Here is a 12,322-nt window from a genome sequence, read left to right on the forward strand (position 1 = left end):
TATATGTTCTTTGAAATTTGTCCAAAGTTGAGCCAGATTTGTAGGCGGTCCAAAGACACAAATGTAGGCAAACAATTCACGAAGTTTCTTAGGCATATGTAGAGTAACTGCGTCTTCTAAAGTAAGTGTCCACATAGTATCATCCAATAGAAGTCCCAAAGCCTAAGCTGCAGCTTTAAATGTATCGTGCAATACTCCATTAACTGTTTTCAAATCTTAGTAACTTCTAGCTCCTTTGACATGCAGTAGTAACAGCCGAAGGCAATATCTTTCTTGATCTTTGACACTAACAGTATACATGCGTCCAATTATTCTGCTAAGTCCTCGTTGTCTTGGCTTCCAAGTTTTATTCCAAACGTAATGCTCTGGAATCTCTCGATACAAATACTGCCTTGCGTTTTCGTCACGTTGGTTCAGCAAAAACCATTCCATTAATGTTGACGTTGTGCTTAAATTTTTGGAGACATCTTCGACTTGAGCATTTTCAAAGAAATAAAGCTGCTGTTGATTTGGTAAATGAATAGCTAAACGTATAATGGCATGGGACTGTGAATGCATTGGAAATGCAAATATTCTCCAAGCAGCTTCTGGAGCACTGACATATCTTGAGTCAACAAACCGTGATGATTCATCGTGATTGACTGTTTTTTGTTGAATTTCGACGTTAGCTTTGTCATGCCCCTTGTAGATGTACTTGAAAAGATATTTAACACTTTTTATTGAAGCGCAGATTTCAACGTTGATGTGACAGTTGTAGCGTTTTAATAAGTACGGGTTGTATGGAACTATCCATGAGTTATTTATAATCTTTTTGTTGTGTACAATGTTATCAATCAGTTGTCTCCGGTAGGATGGGTAGCCGTCCAAATCTTTAACAGTGTGCTGTTTCAACTGCTTTGGAAACCTTTTTGTACACTTTCCGTTTTCCATGCATGGACTTTTTGGATTTGCTACACCGCATGGGCCATGAACCATATTACAGATTACAATATTATACAGTTCAGGATACTTTTCTTGGTTAGGAATTTCAGCCCACACTATGTTGTCAATTTCATCCTCCGTGCGAAACTTGGAATCCGCATCTAAAATAATTAGTACATGCGCATGTGGGAGACCTCGTTTCTGAAACTCTATGACGTGTACCATTGCTACGACTGTTCCAAAAAGGCCTTTTTTGATGTCTTCAAAAAGGCTGCTGAGTTTTAGTCGAAATACGCGTGCAACTAAGTCCGGCCTGTGTTCAACTTGCTGCCAGGGTTGTAGATTTTCTGTAATTTCCGGCCATTTAGGATTACAGGTCATTGTTAAAAAAATGTCAGGTCTTCCATACTTTGTTACTATTGCCATTGCATCTTGATAACGCTGTGGCATGTTGCGGGGGCTACCTTCAAAGGACGACGGGAGAATTACTGTTTTTCCAATTGGAATTCCTTTTTGAATGGATTGTTTTTGCAAATGTTCTTGAAGAACGCAGTAGTCTTCAACTTTAAGTTGTTTTTGATTTCTTCGTATGAAATTGAGCCGATTTGCTTCAATTTTAACGTATGCGTCTACTAAGTACTGTTGTGTCAGTTTCCCACCGTTTAAAATAGGATTGAAGTATTTTCGCACAGACAGAAGAAAACTGTGGTACTGTAGTTGTGTAATTCTTCTTGAAGTTCCTTGCTGGTGTAGGTTTTCATGCCACCCTTGATCACCGCTTGGAAAGAATAGCGGATACAGAAGAGCATCAAGGTTGCTGTGCAAAATGCTAATCCGTTGTGTTTTAGGAACGAAAGGGTTGTTTTTGTCTGGCTTAAGATGGACTAATATATCTCTATGAAAAGGAGGCTCTCCATCATCGTTTTGAAAAACAACTGCGACCTCACTTACACGTGGTTTGTTGTAACATCGGGGATCTTGTTGACGTTCTTGTTTAATGGCCATGATAATAGAAGGCATTTCCGTCCCATTTTGTATAGCTCTCTGTTCCTCCTCAGCTTCAACGTCTTTTAGCATGCGATATGCGGCAGCAAATGGGCTGATTGTTTGTAAATGTACGGCAATTAGGTTCATCAGTTCTGCATTACACTTTTCATTTTCTTTTCGGTTCATCCTTTGTTCTGTAGCCTCATTTGGATCAAAGATGTATAATTGTGCAAATGTTGGTGGTTGTCCTAGTTCTGGGTGAAGTGTTCCAGTACGGTGGTAGATCTGGCCATGAATTTTAAAACAATACGGTCCGAATCCAGGGGGCGGTGCAATGTTGGCACCAAATGATGCAAACGCATGAGAACTGTTGATACTTCTGATATTTTCCATCAAATTTCTACTGTGTTCATGCGTTCCTTTCATCAACTGCTCAAACAGATCTGAGTAGTGACATCTTGGTAGCATCACTTTTCCTTTTTGACAGCATTGAGTAAACTGATTGTCAGATGTTTTTTCCTCGATAAAATTCATAGATTCGCATTTTGAACAAACTACATTCATCTTCCCACAGTAGTGTTGAATAATGATAGTTTCATTGTCTGTTACGTGACGTGCAAGTTGTTGAATGTTCTGCTGGGTTTGCCTTAGTTGGTAGAGCATTCTTTTTTGATAAATTTGTCGATCGTGTTGTTCTCGGTTTGTCCTGGATTCTGGAGATTCATTCAGACGACATTGTCTATGGGATTCTGCATCGTGTTCGTGTCTAGCCGCAGTGTGTTGCGGTGTTTCCCGTTCCCGACGTTGTCTGTGAGATTCCGCATCCTGTGCTTGTCTGGCGGCAGTGTCTTGTGTTGTCTCCTGTTTCCGACGTTGTCTGTGAGATTCCGCATCCTGGGCTTGTCTGGCGACAGTGTGTTGTGTTGTCTCCTGTTTCCGACATTGTATGTGAGATTCCGCATCCTGGGCTTGTCTGGCGACAGTGTGTTGTGGTGTCTCTTGTTCCCGGCGTTTTTGTTGAGATTCCGCATCCTGGGCTTGTCTGGCGGCAGTGTGTTGCGGTGTGTCCTGTTCCCGGCGTTTTTTTTGAGCTTCCGCATCCTGGGCTTGTCTTGCGGCAGTGTGTTGCGGTGTCTCCTGTTCCCGGCGTTTTTGTTGAGATTCGGCATCCTGGGCTTGTCTGGCGGCAGTGTGTTGCGGTGTCTCCTGTTCCCGGCATTTTTTGTGAGATTCGGCATCCTGAGCTTGTCTGGCGGCAGTGTGTTGCGGTGTCTCCTGTTCCCAGCGTTTTTGTTGAGCTTCCGCATCCTGGGCTTGTCTTGCGGCAGTTTGTTGCGGTGTCTCCTGTTCCCGGCGTTTTTGTTGAGCTTCCGCATCCTGGGCTTGTCTGGCGGCAGTGTGTTGCGGTGTCTCCTGTTCCCGTCGTTTTTGGTGAGTTTCTGCATCCTGGGCTTGTCTGGCGGCAGTGTGTTGCGGTGTCTCCTGTTCCCGGCGTTTTTGGTGATATTCGGCATCCTGGGCTTGTCTGGCGGCAGTGTGTTGCGGTGTCTCCTGTTCCCGGCGTTTTTTGTGAGATTCCGCATCCTGGGCTTGTCTGGCGGCAGTGTGTTGCGGTATCTCCTGTTCCCGACGTTTTTTGTGAGCTTCCACATCCTGGGCTTGTCTGGCGGCAGTATGTTGTGGTGTCTGTTGCTCTCGACGTTGTCGTTTTCTTGCTGCTTCCGCTGCTTTTCTGTCTTCCTCCATGGCGTATTTTCGCTTACGACCCATTATAAAACAGGAAGCGTAAAGAAGTATCTCTTCAGTGCGCACAGTGTGACAGAAGTCCCTCGCACAGTGTGACTGAAGTCCCTCGCACAGTGTGACAGAAGTCCCTCGCACAGTGTGACAGAAGTCCCTCGCACAGTGTGACTGATGTCCCTCGCACAGTGTGACAGAAGTCCCTCTCACAGTGTGACTGAAGTCCCTCGCACAGTGTGACTGAAGTCCCTCGCACAGTGTGACAGAAGTCCCTCGCACAGTCTGACTGAAGTCCCTCGCACAGTGTGACAGAGAAAACCTGCTCAGTACGTTATGAGCATTTTGTAAGTCACAAGACCACATGGGCGGAGTTAGTCGTGCTATCTCCCGTACGTGGCGTAGATATTTGAAATGTTGTGGTAATTGGCCGGAGAGCGTGTTTAAATTTGGCGCGGAAATCTGTCCGCGACCAATCATAGAAGCAGGTTTTAAATGTCGCGCGCCGTGTTACTAAGCAGCGGACAGTGTGTTTGAATTCAGCGTTGAAATCTCTGATTGGTCGCGTCGGGAGGGCGCGACCAATCAGCGTATCGTATTGGTGAGGACCGGGGAGCGGCTGCCTGTGCGGCTACTTCCGCTCCGAGAAGCCGGGACATGAGCGGGCGCTCGCAGCAGAAGTATCCGGACCCGCAGCGCCGCTCCCCGGTCCTCCCTACACACGCTAGCCGCATGGATTTCAGTGGCGCTCCCTGTGCGGATACTTCCGCTCCGAGAAGCCGGGACATGACCGGGCGGTCGCAGCAGAAGTATCCGGACCCGCAACGCCGCTCCCCGGTCCTACCTTCACACCCTGGCCGCTGATGTCCCCACAGTATCAGCATGGTGTTACAAAGATCCGGACATTTGTGTTAAAAATCTCTAATTGGTCACAGGCGCTGCCCGCCACCAATCACCGATTTTGGCGCCACATTTAAATAGCGTCCGCGACCAATCAGTACAGCGGTGTTGAAATGTGGAGCCAAGATCAGTGATTGGTCGCGGCCGATATTTAAATTTGGCGCCCAAATCGGTGATTGGTCGCGGGCAGCGCCTGCGACCAATTAGCGATTTTTAACACAAATGTCCGGACCTTGTAAAACCATGCGGATACTATGGGGACATCAGCGGCTAGGGTGTGAAGGGAGGACCAGGGAGCGGCGTTGCGTGTCGGGATACTTCTGCTGCGAGCGGCCGCTCATGTCCCTGGTTCTCGCAGCAGAAGTATCCGCACAGGCAGCGGCGCTCCCCGGTCCTCCCTTCACACCCTAGCCGCTGATGTCCCCACAGTATCCGCATGGTGTTACAAAGGTCCGGACATTGTGTTAAAAATCGCTGATTGGTCGCTGGCGCTGCCCGCGATCAATCACCGATTTGGGCGCCAAATTTATATATCGGCCGCGACCAATCACCGATCTTGGCTCCAGATTTAAACACCGCTGTGCTGATTGGTCGCGGCCGATATTTAAATTTGGTGATTTTTTCAGAAATCCCGCGGCGCTGATTGGCCGCTGCCGGACCAATGAGCGACGCGGGATTTCCTGGACAGACAGACAGACAGACAGATAGACAGACAGACAGACAGACAGGATAAGACAATTATATATATAGATGTGCTTCCATCAAAAATAGCACAGTACACAAGACAATAAGTTGTGTGCATGTTTTGTATGCGTGGCTGATGGGAAGCTCCTCAGGATAATTTCATCCACTTGGGCTAAAGAATAATGTAAATTTTCACACTAAATTATTTTATTGGTCCGTTCTACTCAACTTTGTATTATTTCAGACAACTATTATTATTATATTATTTGTATCTTTTTGCTAGTGTGAACATGCTCTTATTTCTTGCATGTGTACCATCTTAGCTACCATCTTAGCTCTCAGTTCACATTGCTTGTTTTTTTGTCTTGTTTGCATTCTGTGCAAATTAGGGGTGTGGCATCCCCCTTGTTGAGCTGGTTAGTATATATGTAGCTTACCATGGGCTTGGGTGGTCTGATTTTGGGACCGGTTCTATTTGTCTACCCTTTTATATGCATTACTTCAACTTTGATATACAGTAAGGTTTTTAATATAGACAGTGTAGGACCGTCCCAAATAGGGTCACCTTGTCGCTGGTGGGACGGCTTGTATACTTTTTTTGATCAAAAATAGTTCACTAAGTGCCCTATATTTCATATGCAACTTTGCTTTACATTTATATATAATGATGGTAGAGCATGTGATATATTTTTTGTCTTTTGTAGGTTTTAGACCTCCTGAAGGTAGCCTGAAAATTATTTGAAAATGTAGAATTACATTAGAAAGTGAATGTTCTAGACACAAAAGTATACAAACAAGAACAATGTTACCTTTAAAAATAGGGCAGATGCGTTTCCATATGGGAATAGCACCTGTTCTGTGAAACTGTCCTAAAGCCAACTCCATGAAAAAGAGAGGGACGCCACCAAATAGAGCCATAATGGTGTATGGAATCAGGAATGCTCCTAAAATAATAGATAATACAATGTCAGTACAACATAGAGATCATGATATACAGTACAAAGCTTGTCTTTTTTATGTCTGGAAAAAAAAAATACTAGAAATCACTGATATTATAGATCATTGAGATATCTTGATATTGGTCAACTTTTTGTGCAACTATGACCAGTTATCAACAAGGTGCGCTTTGAGATACACACATATATATATATATATATATATATATATATATATATATATATATATATATACACAGTACAGACCAAAAGTTTGGACACACCTTCTCATTTAAACATTTTTCTGTATTTTCTTGACTATGAAAATTGTACATTCACACTGAAGGCATCAAAACTTAATTTGAATTAACACATGTGGAATTATATACTTAACAAAAAAGTGTGAAACAACTGAAAATATGTCTTATATTCTAGGTACTTCAAAGTATCCACCTTTTGCTTTGATGACTGCTTTGCACACTCTTGGCATTCTCTTGATGAGCTTCAAGAGGTAGTCACCGGAAATAGTCTTCCAACAATCTTGAAGGAGTTCCCAGAGATGCTTAGCACTTGTTGGCCCCTTTGCCTTCACTCTGCGGTCCAGCTCACCCCAAACCATCTCGATTGGGTTCAGGTCTGGTGACTGTGGAGGCCAGGTCATCTGGGGTAGCATCCCATCACTCTCCCTCTTGGTCAAATAGCCCTTACACAGCCTGGAGGTGTGTTTGGGGTCATTGTCCTGTTGAAAAATAAATGATGGTCCAACTAAACGCAAACCAGATGGAATAGCATGCCGCTGCAAGATGCTGTGGTAGCCATGCTGGTTCAGTATGCCTTCAATTTTGAATAAATCCCCAACAGTGTCACCAGCAAAACACCCCCACACCATCACACCTCCTCCTCCATGCTTCACGGTGGGAACCAGACATGTAGAGTCCATCCGTTCACCTTTTCTGCGTCGCACAAAGACATGGTGGTTGGAACCAAAGATCTCAAATTTGGACTCATCAGACCAAAGCACAGATTTCCACTGGTCTAATGTCCATTCCTTGTGTTCTTTAGCCCAAACAAGTCTCTTTTGCTTGTTGCCTGTCCTTAGCAGTAGTTTCCTAGCAGCTATTTTACCATGAAGGCCTGCTGCACAAAGTCTCCTCTTAACAGTTGTTGAAGAGATGTGTCTGCTGCTAGAACTCTGTGTGGCATTGGCCTGGTCTCTAATCTGAGCTGCTGTTAACCTGCGATTTCTGAGGCTGGTGACTCGGATAAACTTATCCTCAGAAGCAGAGGTGACTCTAGGTCTTCCTTTCCTGGGGCGGTCCTCATGTGAGCCAGTTTCTTTGTAGCGCTTGATGGTTTTTGCAACTGCATTTGGGGACACTTTCAAAGATTTCCCAATTTTTCGGTTTGACTGACCTTCATTTCTTAAAGTAATGATGGCCACTCGTTTTTCTTTACTTAGCTGCTTTTTTTCTTGCCATAATACAAATTCTAACAGTCTATTCAGCAGGACTATCAGCTGTGTATCCACCAGACTTCTGCACAACACAACTGATGGTCCCAACCCCATTTATAAGGCAAGAAATCCCACTTATTAAACCTGACAGGGCACACCTGTAAAGTGAAAACCATTTCCGGTGACTACCTCTTGAAGCTCATCAAGAGAATGCCAAGAGTGTGCAAAGCAGTCATCAAAGCAAAAGGTAGCTACTTTGAAGAACCTAGAATATAAGACATATTTTCAGTTGTTTCACACTTTTTTGTTAAGTATATAATTCCACATGTGTTAATTCATAGTTTTGATGCCTTCAGTGTGAATGTACAATTTTCATAGTCATGAAAATACAGAAAAATCTTTAAATGAGGTGTGTCCAAACTTTTGGTCTGTACTGTATATACAGTTATATGAAAAAGTTTGGGCACCCCTATTAATCTTAAGCTTAATGTTTTATAAAAATTGATGTTTTTGCAACAGCTATTTCAGTTTGATATATGTAATAACTGTTGGACACAGTAATGTTTCTGCCTTGAAATGAGGTTTATTGTACTAACAGAAAATGTGCAATCTTCATTCAAACAAAATTTGACAGGTGCATAAGTATGGGCACCTCACCAGAAAAGTGACATTAATATTTAGTAGATCCTCCTTTTGCAAAAATAACAGCCTCTAGTCGCTTCCTGTAGCTTTTAATGAGTTCCTGGATCCTGGATGAAAGTATTTTTGACCATTCCTCTTTACAAAACAATTCCAGTTCAGTAAAGTTTGATGGTCGCCGAGCACGGACAGCCCTCTTCAAATGATCCCACAGATGTTCAATGATATTCAGGTCTGGGGACTGGGATGGCCATTCCAGAACATTGTAATTGTTCCTCTGCATGAATGCCTGAGTAGATTTGGAGCGGTGTTTTGGATCATTGTCTTGCTGAAAGATCCATCCCCTGCGTAACTTCAACTTTATCACTGATTCTTGAATATTATTGTCAAGAATCTGCTGATACTGAGTGGAATCCATGCGTCCCTCAACTTTAACAAGATTCCCAGTGCCGCCATTGGCCGCACAGCCCCAAAGCATGATGGAACCTCCACCAAATTTTACTGTGGGTAGCAAGTGTTTTTCTTGGAATGCTGTGTTTTTTTGCCGCCATGCATAATGTCTTTTTGTATGACCAAACAACTCAATCTTGGTTTCATCAGTCCACAGGACCTTCTTCCAAAAAGAAATTAGCTTCTCCAAATGTGCTTTTGCATACCTCAGCCGACTCTGTTTGTGGCGTGCTTGCAGAAACGGCTTCTTTCGCATCACTCTCCCATACAGCTTCTCATTGTGCAAAGTGCGTTGTATAGTTGACCGATGCACAGTGACACCATCTGCAGCAAGTTGATGCTGCAGCTCTCTGGAGGTGGTCTGAGGATTGTCCTTGACTGATCTCACCATTCTTCTTCTCTGCTTTTCTGATGTTTTTCTTGGCCTGCCACTTCTGGCCTTAACAAGAACTGTCCCTGTGTTTTTCATTTCCTTACTATGTTCCTCACAGTGTAAACTGACAGGTTAAATCTCTGAGACAGCTTTTTGTATCCTTCCCCTGAACAACTATGTTGAATAATCTTTGTTTTCAGATCATTTGACAGTTGTTTTGAGGAGCCCATGATGCCACTCTTCAGAGGAGATTCAAACAGGAGAACAACTTGCAAGTGGCCACTTTAAGTAGCTTTTCTCATGATTGCATACACCTGGTTATGAAGTTCAAAGCTCAATGAGGTCAGAGACGTGCATGAGGTGAGCCGAGTTCATTGGACATTAACTCGGCTCATCTGGATGCCCTCACAGAGAGACACTGTGGAGCGCAAGCAAGCCTGCGCTTCTCAGTGTCTGCGGGATGACAGGCTGGATGGCAGCGTTCTGCTGCGGTCCAGCCTGTCATCTCGATGTAGCAGAGCTGAAGCTGTCATGGGAACCATGGAAAGGTAAGGATGATGTTGCTTTATTATTTTTCTTTTATTTCAGGAGATCGTTGGCTTCAGCTGGAATGGGCGTGACGGTAAGTATGGTTTAATTTAGAACAATAAAGAATTGTTTGTTTATTTCAATTAAAGGACTTTTTTCTGGGTGTTGTGTTTTTTTTAAATACTTTACTAGAAATTCATGGTGGTCATGTCTAATATTGGCGTGACCCCATGAATTTCGGGCTTAGGGCCAGCTGATAATGCCAAGCTGGCCCTAACCCCTTTATTACCCAGTGAGCCACCGCATCAGGGCCCTGGATGAGTTGGGTACAGCGCCAGAAGATGGCGCTTCTATGAACGCGCCATTTTCCGGGGTGGTTGCGGACTGCAATTTGCAGCGGGGGTGGCCCAGAAAGCTTGGGCCTCCCTGCGCTGCGGATTCCAGCCCCCAGCTGCCTAGTTTTACCTGGCTGGACACAAAAACAGGGCGAAGCCCCACGTCAATTTTCTTTAAATTATTTCATGAAATAATTAAGAAAAAAAGGGCTTCCCTATATTGTTGTGTTCAGCCAGGTACAAATAGGCAGCTGGTGGTTGGGGGCAGCCCGTTCCTGCCTGCTGCACCTGACTGGACACAAATATAGTGCGAAGCCCCACGTCAATTTTTTTTTAATTATTTCATGAATTTCCTGAAATAATTTAAAAAAATTGAAGTGGGGCTTCGCACTATATTTGTGTCCAGCCAGGTACAGCAGGCAGGAACGGGCTGCCCCCAACCACCAGCTGCCTATTTGTACCTGGCCGGACACAACAATATAGGGAAGGCCTTTTTTTCTTAATTATTTCATGAATTTCATGAAATAATTAAAAAAAATTGAAGTGGGGCTTCGCACTATATTTGTGTCCAGCCAGGTACAGCAGGCAGGAACGGGCTGCCCCCAACCACCAGCTGACTATTTGTACCTGGCCGGACACAACAATATAGGGAAGGCCTTTTTTTCTTAATTATTTCATGAATTTCATGAAATAATTAAAAAAAAATGAAGTGGGGCTTCGCACTATATTTGTGTCCAGCCAGGTACAGCAGGCAGGAACGGGCTGCCCCCAACCACCAGCTGCCTATTTGTACCTGGCCGGACACAACAATATAGGGAAGGCCTTTTTTTCTTAGTTATTTCATGAATTTCATGAAATAATTAAAAAAAATTGAAGTGGGGCTTCGCACTATATTTGTGTCCAGCCAGGTACAGCAGGCAGGAACGGGCTGCCCCCAACCACCAGCTGACTATTTGTACCTGGCCGGACACAACAATATAGGGAAGGCCTTTTTTTCTTAATTATTTCATGAATTTCATGAAATAATTAAAAAAAAAATACGTGGGGCTTCGCCCTATTTTTGTGTCCAGCCAGGTACAACTAGGCAGCTGGGGGCTGGAATCTGCAGCGCAGGGAGGCCCAAGCTTTCTGGGCCCCCCCCCCGCTGCAAATTGCAGTCCGCAGCCACCACGGAAAATGGCGCGTTCATAGAAGCGCCATCTTCTGGCGCTGTACCCAACTCATCCAGGGCCCTGGTGCGGTGGCTCACTGGTTAATAAAGGGGTTAGGGCCAGCTTGGTATTATCAGCTGGCCCCAAGCCCAAAATTCATGGGGTCACGCCAGTATTAGACATGACCGCCATGAATTTCTAGTAAAGTATTTAAAAAAAACACAACACCCAGAATAAAGTCCTTTAATTGAAATAAACACACAATTCTTTATTGTTCTAAATTAAACCATACTTACCATCACGCCCATTCCAGCTGAAGCCAACGATCTCCTGCAATAAAAGAAAAATAATAAACCAACCTCATCCTTACCTTTCCATGGTTCCCACGACAGCTTCAGCTCTGCTATATCGAGATGACAGGCTGGACCGCAGCAGAAAGCTGCCATCCAGCCTGTCATGCCGCAGACACTGAGAAGAGCAGGCATGCTTGCGCTACTCAGTGTCTCGCTGTGACGGCATAAAGATGAGCTGAGGTCATGTCCAATGAACTCAGCTCACCTCATGCACGTCACTGACAGCGTGGGAAAATTCTCACGCTGAAGTGCTGAGTGCAGGAGAATTCTCCCACGCTGTCAGTGACGTGCATGAGGTGAGCTCATGTCCAATGAACTCAGCTCACCTCATGCACGTCACTGACAGCGTGGGAAAATTCTCCTGCACTCAGCGCTTCAGCGTGAGAATTCTCCCACGCTGTAAGTGACGTGCATGAGGTGAGCCGAGTTCATTGGACATGACCTCGGCTCATCTGGATGCCGTCACAGCGAGACACTGAGGAGCGCAAGCATGCCTGCGCTTCTCAGTGTCCGCAGGATGACAGGCTGGATGGCAGCGTTCTGCTGCGCTCCAGCCTGTCATCTCGATGTAGCAGAGCTGGAGCTGTCCTGGGAACCATGGAAAGGTAAGGATGATGTTGGTTTATTATTTTATTTTTATTACAGGAGATCGTTGGCTTCAGCTGGAATGGGCGTGACGGTAAGTATGGTTTAATTTAGAACAATAAAGAATTGTGTGTTTATTTCAATTAAAGGACTTTATTCTGGGTGTTTGTGTTTTTTTTAACTTTGACTATGGGGTTAGTAATGGGGGTGTCTTATAGACGCCTCTCCATTACTAACCTGGGCTTGATGTCAGCTGGCATTATAAGCTGACATCAACCCCAGCCCTATTAC

The 12,322-nt window shown here is 44.6% G+C and overlaps 1 protein-coding gene across 1 annotated transcript in view; it reads right to left on the bottom strand.

The window, feature by feature from the left end:
• Positions 1-12,322, bottom strand: part of LOC141257868 (sodium-dependent serotonin transporter-like) — a 188,122-nt gene that overhangs the window by 114,871 nt on the left and 60,929 nt on the right. The window contains exon 2 of the mRNA XM_073672880.1: positions 6,039-6,173. Coding sequence (XP_073528981.1) covers positions 6,039-6,173 — 135 coding nt within the window. The remainder of the gene's footprint in view (positions 1-6,038; positions 6,174-12,322) is intronic.

The sequence above is a fragment of the Phyllobates terribilis genome, unplaced genomic scaffold (genome assembly GCF_046119375.1).
Source record: "Phyllobates terribilis strain yellow unplaced genomic scaffold, ASM4611937v1 Scaffold_1__5_contigs__length_1240528914, whole genome shotgun sequence".
Taxonomy (NCBI): domain Eukaryota; kingdom Metazoa; phylum Chordata; class Amphibia; order Anura; family Dendrobatidae; genus Phyllobates; species Phyllobates terribilis.